The 21,763-nt window shown below is 36.6% G+C and overlaps 2 protein-coding genes across 2 annotated transcripts in view; one reads left to right on the forward strand and one right to left on the reverse strand.

The window, feature by feature from the left end:
• The window catches only part of LOC139445771 (uncharacterized), a 107,030-nt gene extending 97,827 nt beyond the window's left edge, over nt 1-9,203 (forward strand). The window contains exons 5-12 of the mRNA XM_071226984.1: nt 3,632-3,699; nt 3,868-3,964; nt 5,397-5,431; nt 5,686-5,752; nt 5,977-5,993; nt 6,739-6,889; nt 7,471-7,525; nt 7,793-9,203. Coding sequence (XP_071083085.1) covers nt 3,632-3,699; nt 3,868-3,964; nt 5,397-5,431; nt 5,686-5,752; nt 5,977-5,993; nt 6,739-6,889; nt 7,471-7,525; nt 7,793-8,626 — 1,324 coding nt within the window. The 3' untranslated portion in view covers nt 8,627-9,203. The remainder of the gene's footprint in view (nt 1-3,631; nt 3,700-3,867; nt 3,965-5,396; nt 5,432-5,685; nt 5,753-5,976; nt 5,994-6,738; nt 6,890-7,470; nt 7,526-7,792) is intronic.
• Nucleotides 9,204-12,096: 2,893 nt separating this feature from the next.
• Nucleotides 12,097-19,096, reverse strand: LOC139446513 (uncharacterized). The gene is made up of 5 exons (XM_071227819.1): nt 19,092-19,096; nt 17,997-18,058; nt 16,371-16,457; nt 15,760-15,815; nt 12,097-13,021 (listed from the first exon to the last, which is right to left on the reverse strand). Exons 1-5 carry the CDS (start codon nt 19,094-19,096, stop codon nt 12,938-12,940), a joined length of 294 nt encoding a protein of 97 aa, XP_071083920.1. The 3' UTR covers nt 12,097-12,937.
• Between the last annotated feature and the right edge of the window lie 2,667 nt (nt 19,097-21,763).

Here is a 21,763-nt window from a genome sequence, read left to right on the forward strand (position 1 = left end):
GTATACCTATATCTATATATCTGTTGTCTTGTATACCCATATCTATATATCTGTTGTCTTGTATACCTATATCTATATATCTGTTGTCTTGTATACCTATATCTATATATCTGTTGTCTTGTATACCCATATCTATTTATCTGTTGTCTTGTATACCTATATCTATATATCTGTTGTCTTGTATACCTATATCTATATATCTGTTGTCTTGTATACCCATATCTATATATCTGTTGCCTTGTATACCTATATCTATATATCTGTTGTCTTGTATACCTATATCTATATATCTGTTGTCTTGTATACCCATATCTATATATCTGTTGTCTTGTATACCTATATCTATATATCTGTTGCCTTGTATACCTATATCTATATATCTGTTGTCTTGTATACCCATATCTATATATCTGTTGTCTTGTATACCTATATCTATATATCTGTTGTCTTGTATACCTATATCTATATATCTGTTGTCTTGTATACCTATATCTATATATCTGTTGTCTTGTATACCCATATCTATATATCTGTTGTCTTGTATACCTATATCTATATATCTGTTGTCTTGTATACCTATATCTATATATCTGTTGCCTTGTATACCTATATCTATATATCTGTTGTCTTGTATACCTATATCTATATATCTGTTGTCTTGTATACCTATATCTATTTATCTGTTGTCTTGTATACCTATATCTATATATCTGTTGTCTTGTATACCTATATCTATATATCTGTTGTCTTGTATACCCATATCTATATATCTGTTGCCTTGTATACCTATATCTATATATCTGTTGTCTTGTATACCTATATCTATATATCTGTTGTCTTGTATACCTATATCTATATATCTGTTGTCTTGTATACCTATATCTATATATCTGTTGTCTTGTATACCCATATCTATATATCTGTTGTCTTGTATACCCATATCTATATATCTGTTGTCTTGTATACCTATATCTATATATCTGTTGTCTTGTATACCCATATCTATATATCTGTTGCCTTGTATACCTATATCTATATATCTGTTGTCTTGTATACCTATATCTATATATCTGTTGTCTTGTATACCCATATCTATATATCTGTTGTCTTGTATACCTATATCTATATATCTGTTGTCTTGTATACCTATATCTATATATCTGTTGTCTTGTATACCCATATCTATTTATCTGTTGTCTTGTATACCTATATCTATATATCTGTTGTCTTGTATACCCATATCTATATATCTGTTGCCTTGTATACCTATATCTATATATCTGTTGCCTTGTATACCTATATCTATATATCTGTTGTCTTGTATACCCATATCTATATATCTGTTGTCTTGTATACCCATATCTATTTATCTGTTGTCTTGTATACCTATATCTATATATCTGTTGTCTTGTATACCTATATCTATATATCTGTTGTCTTGTATACCCATATCTATATATCTGTTGCCTTGTATACCTATATCTATATATCTGTTGTCTTGTATACCTATATCTATATATCTGTTGTCTTGTATACCCATATCTATATATCTGTTGTCTTGTATACCTATATCTATATATCTGTTGCCTTGTATACCTATATCTATATATCTGTTGTCTTGTATACCTATATCTATATATCTGTTGTCTTGTATACCCATATCTATATATCTGTTGTCTTGTATACCTATATCTATATATCTGTTGTCTTGTATACCCATATCTATATATCTGTTGTCTTGTATACCTATATCTATATATCTGTTGTCTTGTATACCTATATCTATATATCTGTTGTCTTGTATACCCATATCTATATATCTGTTGTCTTGTATACCCATATCTATATATCTGTTGCCTTCTATACCTATATCTATATATCTGTTGTCTTGTATACCTATATCTATATATCTGTTGTCTTGTATACCCATATCTATATATCTGTTGTCTTGTATACCTATATCTATATATCTGTTGCCTTGTATACCTATATCTATATATCTGTTGTCTTGTATACCCATATCTATATATCTGTTGTCTTGTATACCTATATCTATATATCTGTTGTCTTGTATACCTATATCTATATATCTGTTGTCTTGTATACCTATATCTATATATCTGTTGTCTTGTATACCCATATCTATATATCTGTTGTCTTGTATACCCATATCTATATATCTGTTGTCTTGTATACCCATATCTATATATCTGTTGTCTTGTATACCTATATCTATATATCTGTTGTCTTGTATACCCATATCTATATATCTGTTGCCTTGTATACCTATATCTATATATCTGTTGTCTTGTATACCTATATCTATATATCTGTTGTCTTGTATACCTATATCTATATATCTGTTGTCTTGTATACCTATATCTATATATCTGTTGTCTTGTATACCCATATCTATATATCTGTTGTCTTGTATACCCATATCTATATATCTGTTGTCTTGTATACCCATATCTATATATCTGTTGTCTTGTATACCTATATCTATATATCTGTTGCCTTGTATACCTATATCTATATATCTGTTGTCTTGTATACCTATATCTATATATCTGTTGTCTTGTATACCCATATCTATATATCTGTTGTCTTGTATACCTACATGTATATCTATATATCTGTTGCCTTGTATACCTATATCTATATATCTGTTGTCTTGTATACCTATATCTATATATCTGTTGTCTTGTATACCCATATCTATATATCTGTTGTCTTGTATACCTATATCTATATATCTGTTGTCTTGTATACCTATATCTATATATCTGTTGTCTTGTATACCCATATCTATATATCTGTTGCCTTGTATACCTATATCTATATATCTGTTGTCTTGTATACCTATATCTATATATCTGTTGTCTTGTATACCTATATCTATATATCTGTTGTCTTGTATACCCATATCTATATATCTGTTGCCTTGTATACCTATATCTATATATCTGTTGTCTTGTATACCTATATCTATATATCTGTTGTCTTGTATACCTATATCTATATATCTGTTGCCTTGTATACCTATATCTATATATCTGTTGTCTTGTATACCTATATCTATATATCTGTTGTCTTGTATACCCATATCTATATATCTGTTGTCTTGTATACCTACATGTATATCTATATATCTGTTGTCTTGTATACCTATATCTATATATCTGTTGCCTTGTATACTTATATCTATATATCTGTTATCTTGGCAAGACTATTAAACAGCAGATAATTTGGGTAGTACTTTTCCCATGTGAATAGCTCTTCACATTCACGGTTGAGCATATAAAAGAGAAACGAATGCAGGAGAGATAATCATATATTTTTGCATGACATTACGTCATAAAGAAAATACATTAAGCCAAATTTTATTGAGTATTCTATACGTGTGGTTTAACGCAGGCCATAAGTTCGCCATTTTACACAAGGTTGATATTACCTAAATATATACAGGTAGCATTTGTTCCTTCTTTGTTTTGAGTGAATTTGATAAGTTGTTGATGAAATATGATAGCAATTGGTATGTCTTAAATGACATATATTTCAAAGAAATTTGGTATTTCTCATTGTTGTTATTACGGTATGATCATGAACATATTGAATATTTATTTTTCAGACAAAAAGAACATATAAGGAAATACATATGTGAAATTAGTGCTTGCAATGGACAACTTAATGTTGAAGGTAGTTTTATTATTCGTTAAAGATGAACAAATATCATCTGATCATCTAACTCAAGAAACATAAGATGACTTACGCTACTGTTGCTCAAAGAAAATTTTAAGGCAACCATATTGATAAACATTACATGAAATTCATTTAGCTTCAGTGATTTCTGTGTACTTTCTTCAGTCCATGGTGACCCTGACCCTCCAAATTGTGAGTGCCGTACTGGGGATGGAGAAAACTGTGTTGAACTTGTCCTAGATTCACCCACGTGTGCATATTTGTAAGTATTGTCCCAGGTGTTTTAGACTGTCTGTGTATTGTAACTTTAGAATTAATGAGTTGAGGTATATCTGGCGATGACTGCACGAGAGGGACGTATAGTTTTGTCGGTCCCTATGTTTAGCGAGCCCAATTATATATATGATAATAGCTTTATTTGAACCAAAAGATAAAACGAACGTTTTGGGATGATGTAAGACAATAGGCCTACTTGCCCTCCGCCGACATTCCGCAAACGAATTGTATCTGTCTCTAAGGAGAGCGTCCGATGAAGATTCCGGGTTAGAATAAGTCTTCAGCAACCCATGCCTGTCCTGAGAGGCGACTAACGGGATCCGGTAATAAGACTTGGTTGATGCATGTCATCGATTCAAATTGCATGGATCAATGCTCATGATGTAAATCACTGGATTGTCTGGTCCAGACTATTTACAAACCGCCGCCATATAGCTGGATTATTGCTGAGTGCGGCATTAAACAACAACAACAACAACAACAAAAGTGAATTCGAGAGCATATTACCGCCCCGTGAATTTCTGTTGCTACATAGAGCACCGTATTTCCTCGATTAATCGCCGAGTAACGGAGTATGTGAAAACAATAAACACAGAGTCTTGATAAAACGCCAGGTAGCTAAAGACAAATGAATGAAACAGTGCGAGTTCCACAACTCATACATATTACATTTCAACTAATGTTTGTGTACAACATATTGTCTCCGGAAAACAGAAGCATGTTACAGAACTACGGTACCGAGGATGGGTTGAGAAAGAGTGTCTGACAGAAATATACGCCAGGGCGTATAATCGAGGAAATACGGTACTAGCTATCGAGTTCATGTCACTCGTGAAATAAACTGAAAAGAATTTAACCGGGATAATAAACATGATAATTATTAATTTTTAAGCCTATTTTTCCAACCTTTATGATACAACAGTAAGGATTGATCGATGATTTTTAAAATGTGATCGGCAAAGAAAGCAACCGCCAATAGCGACTCAAGGGGGCACTCTACAATATCTCGGTATCGCTGTTTTCAGGGGTGATACGGGTGGAGTATATGCTTGACATTACTTCCTGTTATGGATGATACATAATTATTATGCATACGACACAGGTTGGGTCAACGGAGACCGTCCAAACAAATGTTTTTTTTCCCTAAGCCTTTTCGAATGGATTAAGGGGTAATGTTACTTAAAAAAACATTCCAGAAATTTATGAACATATCGTGCTCAAATTTGCATAAGTAAGCAGCCGACAGGGTGTGTGGATTACAAATTTTGCCGAGACCGCGATGATATAGAAATTGAGAATACTTGAACGGGGAAAAATACAGTTGAAACACATAGCTACATAGCCTACACGTTTCTTCATGTCAAATGTTTTAGTTGAAACTTATAGTTAAAGGGCTACCAAACATTACTCTATTTCAGGGTCCACACTGACGGACATGAACTGTGTTCACAAGGTAACCACCGTCTTTGCATATGATAATGACAAAAAGAAGAATTTTGATTTTACCTTATTATACATAAACACTTTGAATGGACTCGAACATACCTAAGTTTTAATAGTAAGTTTTAATAAGGAAATCAATCACATATGTAATATGCATATAAGCCCCAAAACAAATTTAAATATTCTCTCTCATATATATATATAGAGAATATTTAATTTTATTATTGTTATATTGGCTTGAAGAAATACATATTTTATTTTCAGATAAACCCTGTACATGTACAAATAGTGGGCTATCTTGTTGCACATCAGACACCCAATTGAAGCAAAGGTAAGTAATCTTTTAAAAAACTGATGAATATGTATTCAGACAGACCAGATAGTTTTTCAGCTACACTAGCAAAACCAGATCTTTTAAAAGAAAATGTCGGGGTCAATTTATTTTTCTATATGGACAGTCCCCCCCCCCCCCCCCCACACACACACACACACACCACAACGTATACTTACATATTAAAAATGTTTTGATTATTAACTCTCATACGTCTCTTGCAGCATCCTACACTTTAACTGTGAGTATATGTATTTTGACTAGTGATAAGGTGATATTCGCAATCTGGCACTAATGTTCTGTCTTTATTTGATCTAAGTATGACTTAAAATTGTCCTTTTGCAATAAAGAACTCACACATTTGCTCCCGAATATGCATCGCCAGGTTATAATTGTACCTATTGGACACTTGAGGTATCCACAGGGCTTCTTTTTTGTATTTCAATAGTTTTGAAATTTCCTTTTTCCCAGTGATTGATGTGGGTATGGAGAATTTTGGTTTGTTGCCAGGAAATATCGGGTTCAGGATGTCATAATATTGCTATGTTAGTACATTAATTCAACCTTATGTAATCCATTAAAAAGTAGGTGTGATTCAGTATGAAAAATTGAGTGACTTGAGTCAACCAAGTTAACCTTATTTCAGGCAACCAGGGTTGATTAGTGTCAACCTGAATTAACCATTGTTAATCAAGGATAACTGAGGGCAGTATCCGAAACAGAACATTAGATCTTCTAGTTGCTGCCAGCACGACAACCCTACAACACACAACTTGAGTTAACAAGTGTTTCATTTCTTGTTCTTGACAAAGCTCACTCCTGTATATTACCCTTATAATACGGTTGTGAACTTCGCTGTAGAGACATCATATCGATACTTTTAATCTTTTGAAATTATCGATGTAATGACAAGATAGTTAATTTGCTTTAAAAATAAAAAGATTCCATCATCCCTTAAATAAGAGCAAACCTGACGTTTTGTAAAGGTGGCAATCAGCATGGTGCCTCGACAAACAAGCCTGGAGCCTCGCAAAAGACAGGAACATTGGTCGGAGGAGTGGTTGGAGGTCTCATCGGCGGAGTCATCATCACTGCTGTCGTCGTATTGCTGTGGCGTGTGTGTCGCAAACGTAGAAGGTATGGACGCATGAGCTCACACAGGTGCTTATATGACAACCTGCTACGTCAACAATTGATCATGTTCCAACAGAAGGAATGCAGCTGCAGGAATTGACAGGTTTTCGTGTAGACGATGGGTGTAACTGTTATCATTCTGGAATTACTGTCTTCATTCTTGGTAGAGGGTGTTGTATAAATTGGACCCCTAAACAAGTTCAAAGGGACTGATATAAGGATCAGGTTATCACGACCAATATAGCTTTGTCTGTTCGCTTATTAACGCCGCACTCAGCAATATTCCTGCTGTATGACAAAGGTCTGTAAATAATCCAGTCTGGACAAGACAATCTAGTGATTGACATCATGAGCATGGATCTACCCGATTTGGATACGATGACATGCATCAACCAGGTCAGTGAGCCTGACCACCCGATCCCGCTAGTAGCATCTTACGACAAGCATGGGTTGCTGAAGACCAGTTCTAACCCGGATCTTCGCGGGTACCAAAATAGGTGCACCACCAACTTCCCTTATAAATGAATGCTAGTACATATTGTAATTTGACTGCATTTAATTACCTGAAGTAATTCTTTGCACAGACATCAAGAAAGTTCCGGAGAACAGATGACAGAGACTCACGCATACCTGGGCCCAGTACGTCCAGATTCAGTACAGTTATAATCCTCATACAAGTTTTCTTTAAATGTGGAAAGTTCAAAACTTTTAATCTTTACGCTCTTCCCAAAGATGAATTGCTTCACATATTCACCTTCTGATTCAGTTTTTCTCAAGAACAACATTTACTGTAAATTGCCAGTGGGTTCTTTTTCTATTCTTTCACAATGGATGAATTTATTTTTTTTGGAACTTGCTATGAAAACTATAAGTAAGTAGTTAATTGGGTTATACCTCTATCCTTAGGGTCACACCAGCGACTCACAAGACAAAAACAAAGGAGCAAATGAAAAGTCTTCCACTGTCCCTGACGTAGTTAAGACTTCAGTAGGATCTGATACTGGCGAGTATGCGATCATCTCAGAGTCTGGCGACCAGGGAGACTACACTGAAATTACAGATGACATCACCGGGGCAGCAGGAGGGGGTCCTGTGACAACAGCAAGTCATGGAATGAACCCACAGGGAAGACGTAAACCACAGCATGCTGCTGACAAACCTGACGGAGAATATAACTCACTGGGAGATGCTACTTTGACCAAAGCAGATGCTAAGCATACCTACGACAGGTTGGGAGACACTAACCCTGACAAAGCTCGCCTCCGGCACACTGGGAACAACGGATCAGGTGCAGATTATTTCGTCCTGGGGGAATCTGAAGACAACTATAACAGACTAGGGCATGGTGCTACTGCTATTACGACTGGTGTCAACAGTGAGTACAACAGGCTGGGGGACACTACTGAGGCTGGCAATTCTGAAGTAACGGACACTGGAGCGCCATCTTTGGATTACTTTGTCCTCGAGGAACCTGCAGACACTTACAAGAAACTTGGAGTTGATGGGGCTGCAACTACGACTGATACAAATAATACCTATTACCGATTAGGGAACACGGATGTTGATACAAGACATGGAGATTCGGAGCCTTCCGAAATCTTGTTTAAGAAACCAGGTGACACCTACACCAAGCTCGGAGAGAAACCGTCTGCCGATGAAGTGGAACACACGTACAACAAACTTGGAGGTGCTACACACAAGAGAGAAGAACCTGACGCCCCTCCTGATGATACCGAGTGACCCTCGTCATAGGTCTCAGCATAGCATGTGTCTTATACTTTCATTGTTTAGTTGTGCAATGTATATAGTACTCAACCATATTTTAGCATTATTTGTTTTAAGAAGTTTAGAAATTTCGAATGTGTGGGGAAACTTTATTGAGCAGTCTAGAGAACATAATAATTTTATCATACATGTAGCTCATGAGAATTATTTTTTTCTATTCTGAGAGGTGCCTCTCTTTGGTTTATATGTCCCATGTGAGGATTTAGTCACAGTTAATGAGGATTTCGTACGCAGGATATTTTTAGAAACTGACTAATTTGTGTTTGTATTGTGGTCTGTCACTGAAAATCCAATATTTTAATATTTGTCTGGTTGAAAATGTATCTCGGTGTGTCGTTTGGTCAGAAATTGTAAATAAAAATTGTAGGATCCGAAAACAGTTACCTAATCCGGTGATGTTTTCTTCTCATAATCGAAACTGTCAATGGACGCAAGAGAAGGCGTCAATATTTTCACTGGGACGCATGTACCTTTTTATGTAAACTATTTCTGAGGTCGATAGGTTTTCGATTAAATCACAGGGAATATAAAAATAATAAATAAACATACATATAACTACATATAATTACATATATATTATATATTCGTTGTATTACCATCAGTTATCACACCCTGTTGTTATTGTTGTTATTATTATTATTATTATTATCATTATTATTATACTTTATTCACATTTACCTGAATATGTAATGCTTGCTGTAGGTTGAAATATCATGTGGTATGTTCTTTAATGTGTGTCTGTTCTTGGAATATAACATTAAAAAATATGAAATAAATAATAATATTTTCCTCAGCTCAAACTGTAGTGTTTCATTTTTGGCATTCTCGAAGTTGGTGAGTAAATAAGTAAACATACAACTTTATTGAAATCAACTGGTTTACTGCATTTAGCAACGTTTCAATGTAGATTCAGCCAAGCGATAAGAGGCTATAGACATCAAATGCTATGATACATATACAATATAATTATTAATGCATCCAAACGTACAGTGAAGGCAAGAATTAAGCAGCTGATTGTATACTAATGCTTTGTTCGTTTGTTTGTTTTTTAACGCCGAACTTAGCAATATTCCAGATATATGACGGCGGTCTGTAAATAATCGAGTCTGAACCAGACAATCCAGTTATTGACATCATGAGCATCGAGCCACGCAATTGGAATACGATGACATGCATCAACCAAATCAGCGAGTCTGACCACCTGATCCCGTTATTCACCTCATACGACAGGCATAGTCGCCTTTTACGGCAATCATGGGTTACTGAAGACCTATTCTACCACAGATCTTCACGGGTCCTGAAAGCAAGGCGTCCTGTCAGAATAGTGACCCTAATAACTTACCTTCGGTGGCAAAGATTTGGGTTGGCTAGACAACAGCATGGTTTACAGACGCATCAAGGTTTTGTCTCCGATTTACAGATGACAGAAAACGTTGTTGGCGACGTAGCGGCGAGCGATATGCCAGGGCAACAATTCTTGACCATGATCGGAATGGGGGCGGTAGTGCCATGGTGTCACTGTAGGGCAGTATTACACAGGCGAACTGATTTGGTTATTGTGAAAGGAGCATCAATCCATGCAGTTGGGATAGGATGATATGCACCAACCACGCCAGCGAGCCTGACCACACGATCTGGTCAGTTGGTCACCAGCAGAAAAGAAGCCTTAGTTTAGATTTTTGTTCCCACATTTTCCTATATACTTAAACCTTTTCTATTGCATAAAAAAGGTGTCTGTACACAATTTTCATTTGGTAGTAAGCTTGCAAGTGTGTGCGTGAATTTTCACGGGGTCAAAATTGCTTAAATTGAAGGAAAAATGCATAATTTGATAAAATTGGCTGTAACATTTTTATCAAGTCATTAAACTATCCAAATTATGTCTTTGATGAGAGGTTAAATGTTTGGTTATATGAATTTGGCAAGCAGTTTGTTTCTTGTGAGTAGATAAAACACTAATTCCATTGGATTTTGGCAATAAAAACACTATAACTGCATATCAAAGTCTGCATAAACCATGGTGCTATCCTATACAGAAAACAAAATGAAAATATATTAAAAAGAGGCTGAGATATTGTATACAATGTTACCCCACCCCCCTAAAACCAATTTTGACGAAAATTGCTTATTGAGATTGGTGGTAGATTATAATAATGTAGTGGATGAGTGGGATTATTGCAACAATGCTTAAAAACACACAAATAATGAAATGATAAAGAAAAATGATGTTTCAAGTTTTTCTATGAACATCTATGATGGCCATCATGAATTTCAAGAAGGCTGCCATTTTGATCTCTTTTCAAAATCAGGATCTAATATAGTTCTTCAACACGGTCATGTAAAATATCATATGAACGCCTTTTTACATTGTCTTTTTAATGATGTGCATTATTCACTGAGTTCTGTGGTAAGTCGATCCCTAACAATAAAACAAATGATATATTGAAAGCTAATTCCTCTAGTGACACCAACCCAACCCCAAAGTCAGATTGCAATTAAAATTGACATAGTTTCGCTCAAAATTGTAGATATACTGCACTTTCGTCCGAGCATTTTACTAGTGTATCATGTGAGTGAAGAAAAACCTATGTGAATACTTGTAGTATTATGAAGCATATAAAAAATTACATCACAGAGTCAAGGGCTGTGAAATAATGTCACCTCAAGTCAAGTCCATCTCTTCTGGAGAGGTAGGTAAGTCGTTTCTGTTTAGACATGAAAGCACAATTGCATCCAAAGGAACATCCGATGAGGAGCACCTGCTTATTGTGCATTTGGAGGTGACCAATTCTAGCCACAGTTCATAATGTTACTTTAACAACCAAAACCACATGTTATCGTGGATGGAAATGCGCATACAAAATGTCATCAGATGTATAATAAGGTGGTGGTTAAACAACAAACACCATATCAATTGTGTACTCAACAAAAATCATTTTATTTATTTTCTATTGTTTTAAAATTTCTTCCACCTGTCCGCTCTTTGTGATGAGGATGATAAACATACCAGCCAAAAGACTACTCAAACCAATTAAGGACCATCCGAATCGGCTCACAACCCAATCAATTAGGTCAGCACACAATACATGTATACCATTTAGTTTGGAACTAAATTCTGAACAGCACTCTGTAGAATACTTTTAAAAGAAGTTCAGGACCACAAGACCACCCTATGCTTGTCGTAAGAGGCGACTAACGGGATCGGGTGGTCAGGCTCGCTGAGTTGGTTGATGCATGTCATCGATCCCAATTGCATGGATCGATGCTCATGATATCAATCACTGAATTGACTTGTCCAGACTCGATTATTTACAGACCACCAAATAAAAGCTGGAATATTGCGGAGTGCGGCATTAAAGAACAAACAAAGAAACGAAATATTGGACTTAATGATACACAACAACCACCGATCTTTAGATGCACACAATATCTTTATTAAAAAGGAAAACCCAGGAAGTTCTGATCATGATAATAAAGTCGAATGGTATTTCACAATCAAGCATCCCCCTATCTCTCTATATTAACACAAGGAGTGCCTATTACTCGTATCACTCGTGGCACTGGTGTGTTTATGTGTAAAAGCGAGGTGTTTCATAGTAAAAATATATTTTAATCATAATCAGAACTACCGATTCCTGTGAAGAAACATACAGTGGATTTGTTGTTAGCTGATCAATCAAAGAGACCAAGTCATAGCCAAAGACTGAAGTGTGTAAACAGATGGAGGAGTACATCATGGCATCCCGCTACTGCAGGAACATGATGGAGATACCGTCCCGAGATAAAAATGGCGTCGTTGGTTTACTTATGAAAGTGTATACGATCGGTGAAATAACAGACAGAAGATAACAAAATAATCGGGGAATACAGTGGACACAGATATGATGTAAAATACAAGAAAGAACAAGTTTTTTACCAGGTGATATGCTGAAACGGTATTCACATAGAAACAGTGATTGATGGTCGTAAAAAATGTACACAGATACATAAAATGGATTTTAGAGCATTCTCAAAACAACATGTTACTTATAGTCAAATTTCTCAAAATGTCAATATTCAATAGTTCTGGAATTGATTTCCCCTGAAAGACGTGATATGGGGACCATTCATGACCACTCGGGTCATTCCGGGACACGATGCCATGATTACGGAAAGATGCGAGAGGTGACGAATGGTGATGCGCATCAGTTGAAGAAAGACAAGTCTTGTACTTGAAGTTCATATCTGTATCCACTTCACCACAGAGATGTCGGTCGTTGTGTTCTGCTACAGGGCTAGTTTCAGCGCCATCCACCCACCGTAGACCCCCACGACGCACGTTATGAGGAAGACGACGTTGCTGGCGCCACACTATAACATGAAATGTCGAGTGAGTGAGTGAAAAAATAAACCTGAAATACATTCCAATAAAGTATCAGACCTCTTCTAGGGCCACTGTGATTGTGAACAGTAGCTATTCTAATAGTCAATGTTGACAGATCAGATAGCATAGGGCGTATTATTTCAACTTCATTATTATTGAGGACATATCGAAAGTGAATCACAGTTTAATCTGCAATTTCGTAAAACTTTACCAAACTTATATTTACTTTTCTGTACCAAAATAATCATGTCATGAAATAAACAATACCCCAACTAATCAATGGCGACTTTATGTTCTGTCCACATGTGAATCCTTGTGATCTTCATGTAATGTACAGAAACAGATAGCACTTAAACGGTCCCTAAAGATTTTAATATTTTTTTTATGAATGTTGTTTAGTACCCATAGCTGTAATAATCACAACACATTTATTTTCCTTTGTTTATATTCAATTGTGAAATCCATCTGGTACAAAAGTATTTTCTTTTGTGCAAGCAATAAATACCATGTGCTGTATTAATGATTAGCAGTTGTCAGTAAGACAAGTGTGCTTGAGAAATATGTCTGTATAGTAGTGTATTGAGCAAACAGAAGTTGTCTGTATAGTAGTGTATTAGAGCAAACAGTAGTTGAGTGTATAGTAGTGTATTGAGCAAACAGTAGTTGTGTGTATAGTAGTGTATAGATTAAACAGAAGTTGTTTGTAGAGTTGTATATTAAGCAAATTCTAGTTGTGTGCATGGTAGTGTATTTGAATAAACAGAAGATGCCAATATGGGAGTGTATTGGAGTAAACAGTAGTTGTCAATATGGTAGTCTATTGGAGTAATCAGTAGTACAGGTGTGTGTGCAGTAGTGTATTGGAGTAAACAGTAGTTGTCTGTATAGTAGTGTATTGAGAAAACAGTAGTTGTCTGTATAGTAGTGTATAGAGCAAACAGTAGTTGTCTGTATAGTAGTGTATTGAGCAAACAGTTGTTGAGTGTATAGTAGTGTATTAAGCAAACAGTAGTTGAGTGTATAGTAGTGTATTAAGCAAACAGTAGTTGAGTGTATAGTAGTGTATTAAGCAAACAGTAGTTGAGTGTATAGTAGTGTATTGAGCAAACAGTAGTTGAGTGTATAGTAGTGTATTAAGCAAACAGTAGTTGAGTGTATAGTAGTGTATAGAGCAAACAGTAGTTGAGTGTATAGTAGTGTATTGAGAAAACAGTAGTTGAGTGTATAGTAGTGTATTGAGCAAACAGTAGTTGAGTGTATAGTAGTGTATTAAGCAAACAGTAGTTGAGTGTATAGTAGTGTATAGAGCAAACAGTAGTTGAGTGTATAGTAGTGTATTAAGCAAACAGTAGTTGAGTGTATAGTAGTGTATTGAGCAAACAGTAGTTGAGTGTATAGTAGTGTATTGAGAAAACAGTAGTTGAGTGTATAGTAGTGTATTGAGAAAACAGTAGTTGAGTTTATAGTAGTGTATAGAGCAAACAGTAGTTGAGTGTATAGTAGTGTATTGAGAAAACAGTAGTTGAGTGTATAGTAGTGTATTGAGAAAACAGTAGTTGAGTTTATAGTAGTGTATTGAGCAAACAGTAGTCACCTGTATAGTTGTGTGTTTGAGTAAACATTAGTTGTCAGTACAGCCGTGTATGAACCTTAACGTCAGTTGTCAGTACAGACGTATATTGATGATAACGTCAGTTGTTAGTACAGACGTACATTAATGATAACATCAGTTGTCAGTACAGACGTATATTGGTAAGAATGTCAGTTGTCAGTACAGACGTATATTGATGATAACGTCAGTTGTTAGAACAGACGTATATTGATGATAACTTCAGTTGTCAGTACAGACGTATATTGATGATAACGTCAGTTGTTAGAACAGACGTATATTGATGATAACTTCAGTTGTCAGTACAGACATATTGATGATAACGTCAGCTGTTAGAACAGACGTATATTGATGATGACAGTTGTCAGTACAAACGTATATTGATAATAACATCAGTTGTCAGCACAGACGTTTGTTGATGATAACAGTTGTCAGTACAGACGTGTATTGATGATAACGTCACTTGTCAGTACAGATGTATATTGATGATAACGTCACTTGTCAGTACAGATGTATATTGATGATAACATCAGTTGCAAGTATAGACATATATTGATGATAACATCAGTTGTCAGTACAGATGTATATTGATGATAACGTCACTTGTCAGTACAGATGTATATTGATGATAACATCAGTTGTCAGTACAGACGTATATTGATAATAACATCAGTTGTCAGTACAGATATATATTGATGATAACATCAGTTGTCAGTACAGACGTATATTGATGATAACGTCAGTTTCAGCATAGAAGTATATTTATGATAACATCAGTTGCCAGTATAGACATATATTGATGATAACATCAGTTGTCAGTACAGATGTATATTGATGATAACTTCAGTTGTCAGTACAGACGTATATTGACGATAACATCAGTTGTCAATACAGATGTATATTGATGATAACTTCAGTTGTCGGTACAGACGTGTATTGATGATAACGTCAGTTGTCAATACAGATGTATATTGATGATAACTTCAGATGTCAGTACAGACGTGTATTGATGATAACTTCAGTTGTCAGTACAGACGTTTATTGGTGATAACATCAGTTGTCAGTACAGACGTATATTGGTGAAAACGTTGGTGTGGAAAAATATGAAGGTCTTACCCCGGTGGTCGTAGACATTGTGACAGTCGTTGAGTCAGTAGCCACCGTAGAATTTGCTGAAGGATTTAAGTAAGTCGTTTATAACAAATTCTGCAAGTTTGATCATGCAAGTTTGAAAATGATGACATTTTTACCGATTTTATTTGAAGCAAAAGGATACACAGAGAAGATAGTACTCTTTAGAAGCTATTGGGAACTACTCGCATTTGAACAGATTGAAACTGACGAGAACATATTTACAGTGTTCTTGTTGGGAACATGTTGGGAACGTCTTAGTCAAAGGAAGTCAGAGAACAACCGATTCTTTCATATTACAATAATTAATCTTTCTTGTCATGACACATTACCTCAAGTAATATGAAAGAATTATCTGATATTCTTTGCCTTCATTAGAGTAGAATCTATGAGGAACATTACTTCGCAACAGGGATTCGATAGCCCGGAATGTAATAACCCTGATTAACGAGGTTTCACTGTGGGTTATAAAGTTTGAGCCAGCAGTCAAACAAAGCGATGTTTGAAGTCTGCGCTTTGTACTCTTTAATCATGGCGTCATAATTTAATCACATGTCTCTTGTGGAGACATATCAGCAAACAAAAGGCGTACGTACCTGTTGCTGCAAAGGGAATGACAGCACAGAGCGCGATAATCAGAATGGCAGCCACGGTAGACTTCATCGTTCTTGTTGATTGGGAATCTGAAATCAACATGTTCGATTCCTCCAGGCATTCACTCATTATTGCTTGCAGAAAACAGAGGAAATGTGGAGTTGGGAAGGATAATGGAGACTGTAGGGCCTTGGGTTTGTGGATAACATCCACGTCTACTGGAGACTGTAGAACCCAGGGGAAGAGGACAACGCCACGTCTACTGGAGACTGTAGAACCGATGTATAGTGGACAACATTACGACTACCGGAGACTGTAGAACCTAGGGGTAGAGGACAACGCCACGTCTACTGGAGAATGTAGAACCTAGGGGAGGCGGGCAACATCACGTCTGCGGAAGACTGTAGAACCTATGTGTTATGGACAATACCACAAGTCCTAAAGTGTCGAGGACAACGCCACTTATCATAGAGATTGTAGAATCTATGTGTAGTGGAAATAGCCATGCCTACTGGGGGCTGTAGAACCTTAAGTGTAGAGGACAACGGCATGTCTACTGGAGACTGGAGAACCTAGGGGAAGTGGACAACGCCGTGTCTACTGGAGACTGTAGAACCTAGGGTTAGAGAACAACATCACGTCTACTGGAGACTGTTGAACCTATGTGTAGTGGACAATACCACGTCTACCAGAGACTGCAGAACCTATGTGTAGAGAACAACGCCACGTCTACCAGAGACTGTAGAACCTAAAGTGTAGAGGACAACATCACGTCTACTGGAGACGATAGAACCAAAGGGGTAGAGAACAACATCACGTCTCCTGGAGACTGTTGCACCTATGTGTAATGGACAACGCCACGTCTACTGGAGACTGTAGAACGTAGGGGTAGAGAACAACGCCTCTTCTACTGGAGACTGTAGAATGCGAACCTATTTGTAGTGGACATCGCCACGTCTTCTAGAGACTGTAGAACCCAAGGGTAGAGGACAACGCGACGCCTAGTAGAGACTGTAGAATCTATGTGTAGAGAACAACGCAACGTCTACTAGAGACTGTAGAACGTAGGGGTAGAGGACAACGCCACGTCTACTTGAGACCGTAAAACCTAGAGGATGTGGTGAAGGTTCAAACTGCCGGGCAAAAGAAAGTATATACTTGAAAATTGGATTTAACCGAAAATTACAAACGTTATGAACAGTTTACAAGGCTGAAAACAGTTTTGAAACTTTACGTCCAAAACACAACTAAGATTCCCATATCAAATACAAGACAATAGAATATCTATTTCGTATTTGTGTCATATTTAGCCACCATCAAACATGGGTGTATACCCCATTTTGCCAGGCAGTTTACTATGAGGGACCAAGATGGTGGGGAGGGTAGTGGGCATCACGTCATCTCATCAGACACAGAACACACTTGCATTGTGTTTGTAAAACCGAACTTTCTCTACACATGTATGACGTTCTAATTTCAGCTTCCTCCGTGTTTTACAAGAGGTGATTACATTTACAAGCACTGCTCACATAAATCCAAAACTATTACCTGAGACTCAATCACTTCTAGGTTGGAAGTGATTATCAAGTCTCCCCTCAATCGCCTCTACACGAGTACAATGTACCTACCTCTGAAGCTGTCAGCTGACCGTCTTGTACAGCCAACCCTGTACAGAACCCTTTTGTGTCGCCTTTTAGACGAGTTTAAGTTTAAATAGGGAAGTTAATATTAGAAATGAATTATTTTGCTCAACCTATAAATACTTGTCATTGGCGATGTATATCAAACACAACTAACTAAGGTAGAAGTATAATATTTAGGTATTTAATATGTTGTTATTAATGGCTTGAGATATATTTCATAAATGTTATAGTTGATCAAGCCCCCCTTCCCAGTAGACTGGACCTCTCTCCAGGAATTAAATAAAATTGGCTATTTGTTGTGTTCGCCCGGATAACGGTCCCTGACAACTGTGTTGATGCATAATGTGAGCCGACTTATCGGCAAACACGTACATGCTCCCTTTGTTATTCATAATCGAGGTCGATTGCAGGAAATCACTTGCATTCTTTCATGTCAGAATAATTACACCGAATAATAATTTGATTGTACCAATACCCGGAGGGTTCGCCTCATATAAGATCACATGAACCCTCTTGGATTCTTCTGCAAAACAAGAGCACGGTAACCCGATAAGGGTTCTTTAGAAGTACAAGAGCATGTAATCGTTACAGGATTCATCTGTAATACAGAGTGCGGAATCTCTACAGAATTCTTCTGTAATACAGAGAGCGGGATCCCGACAGAATTCTTCTGTAATACAGAGTGCGGAATCACTACATGATTCTTCTGTAATACATAGTGCGGAATCACTACATGATTCTTCTGTAATACAGAGTGCGGAATCACTAAAGAATTCTTCTGTAATACAAAGTACGGAATCACTACAGAATTCTTCTGTAATACAGAGAGCGGGATCCCGATAGAATTCTTTTGTAATACAGAATGCGGAATCACTACATGATTCTTCTGTAATACATAGTGCGGAATCACTACAGAATTCTTCTTTAATGCTTAGCACACTTACCCTATAATGGTTATTTTTAATCTCAATAGGATATATAGGACTCTTATGTAAGGCAAAATCACAGACTCCTTTCATGATTCTTCTGTAATGCAAGATCACAGAACACCTAGAGGATTCTTTTTCTAAATGCATTAACCCCATGATGGTTCTTTTGAATCCAAATATGATCTCTACCCAAGACACTACCCAGGACATAATCTTTCCAGGAGACTATATACCCTGGAGACTACCTACTCAGGACACTATATACTCTAATAACTATCTATCCAGGAGACTATCTACCCAAGACACTACCCAGGACATAATCTTTCCAGGAGACTATATACCCATTAGACTACCTACTCAGGACACTATATACTCTAATAACTATCTATCCAGGAGACTATCTACCCAAGACACTACCCAGGACATAATCTTTCCAGGAGACTATATACCCTGGAGACTACCTACTCAGGACACTATCTACCCTAATAACTATCTATCCAGGAGACTGTCTACCCAAGACACTACCCAGGACATAATCTTTCCAGGAGACTATATACCCATTAGACTACCTACTCAGGACACTATATACTCTAATAACTATCTATCCAGGAGACTATCTACCCAAGACACTACCCAGGACATTATCTTTCCAGGAGACTCAATACCCTGGATACCATCTACTCTAAAAACTATCTATCCAGTAGACTACCTACTCGAAACAGTCTTCTCGGGAGACTATCTCACACAGGACACTATTTACCCAGAAGACAATGTTCCCGGACTTTGCAACACGCGGAAACAAACACTCCAACCAATACTTCGTTCTCAGGCACTATAAAATTCAGAATACCTGGAACAACTTATTAAAAGTTAAGACGAATTATGATAAGAAACCTAACATATAAGCATTTCAAAACGCATAAGAAAATAAAGCCGTCTTGTTACATACAGTCATAGCAAGAAAATCACTGAAATTATTTCCAAGCGTTACTTGTACAAAATCGAAAAAAATATCCACCTGCATGTAAACAGTGTTTGTATGCACGACAAGCATGTGAAACTGCAGAGCAGGGTATACAACACACCACAACAAACAAAATTATGCAGTTATCAGTTATTGTCGGGGAAAAAAATGTTTATCATACTATTCTTAAAAGTCAAACCGTGTTTTGGGGAAACTCTCTATGGAGAAAATGATATTAGATGGACACCAAGCAGTTGGGCGGTTGAGAAAAAGATTTCAATCAACATTTATGTGAGTCATTCATTTACATGGAAAAAGACCCCTAGGTCGGTATTAACATACTTCTTCGTACTGACATAACATTTTGAATTGTTTTGTTTTCTATATTTAGAAAATCCTGTTAAGTAACGGTAAACAAGTTTAGTTGTAGTCAATACAGATCTTCACGGAGCTTGATCTATTGGCGCAGCGGTTTTTTTTGCTTTGACAAGTTATCAAACACTAGAAACAGACCAGTGTCTTCTCATTGTGCTTTCGTCTCATGCTGACTATATTCATATTCTAGGCGTTTGGGTCCGTTGATCTGATGGGTACAGGCTTGCCCAGCGGAGAGAGTTAAGTCCAAGCATTGGATGGACATCTCAAGTTTTTACTTGTCCTCTTGAAATGACAAGCATCAGCTTGAATAACAAATGGAACTGTTTGGAACATCATTAACAGGAAAAGAAGTTACCAATGTTACGGACCGGTCATTGAGTGCAGGACCATATATATATATATCATGACCATCCCTGAACAGACAAAATGCAAAAGTGCTTTAGATATTTATTATACAAAGTCGTTTTTATCACGATGCTCCCCAAGTATATGTCCTATAGTTAAGGACCAAAACACTTGGAGACAAGTGTGCTGTTATATGGCTAAGCGAGGATCTTACAGTTCTGTATATGTACAGGTGTGTTGTTATATGGCGAAGTCAGAATCTTACAGTTCTGTATATGTACAAGTGTGTTGTTATATGGCTAAGTGAGACTCCACAGATCTGTATATGTACAAGTGTGTTGTTATATGGCTAAGTGAGACTCTGACAGATCTGTATATGTACAAGTGTGTTGTTATATAGCTACGTGAGACGCTGACAGTTCTGTATATGTACAAGTGTGTTCTTATATAGCTAAGTGAGACTCTGACAGTTCTGTATATGTACAGGTGTATTGTTATATAGCTAAGTGAGACTCTGACAGTTCTGTATATATACAGGTGTATTGTTATATAGCTAAGTGAGACTCTGACAGTTCTGTATATATACAGGTGTATTGTTATATAGCTAAGTGAGACTCACAGTTCTGTATATGTACAGGTGTATTGTTATATAGCTAAGTGAGACTCACAGTTCTGTATATGTACAGGTGTATTGTTATATAGCTAAGTGAGACTCTGACAGCTCTGTATATGTACAGGTGTATTGTTATACGGCTAAGTGAGACTCTGACAGCTCTGTATATATACAGGTGTATTGTTATATAGCTAAGTGAGACTCTGACAGTTCTGTATATATACAGGTGTGTTGTTATACAGCTAAGTGAGGCTCTGACAGTTCTGTATATGTACAGGTGTATTGTTATATAGCTACGTGAGACTCTGACAGTTCTGTATATGTACAAGTGTGTTGTTATATGGCTAAGTGAGACTCCACAGATCTGTATATGTACAAGTGTGTTGTTATATGGCTAAGTGAGACTCTCACAGATCTGTATATGTACAAGTGTGTTGTTATATAGCTACGTGAGACTCTGACAGTTCTGTATATGTACATGTGTGTTGTTATATAGCTAAGTGAGGCTCTGACAGTTCTGTAT

This window comes from Haliotis cracherodii, unplaced genomic scaffold, assembly GCF_022045235.1.
Source record: "Haliotis cracherodii isolate W230 unplaced genomic scaffold, xgHalCrac1.p SCAF_6, whole genome shotgun sequence".
In the NCBI taxonomy this organism is placed as follows: Eukaryota; Metazoa; Mollusca; class Gastropoda; order Lepetellida; family Haliotidae; genus Haliotis; species Haliotis cracherodii.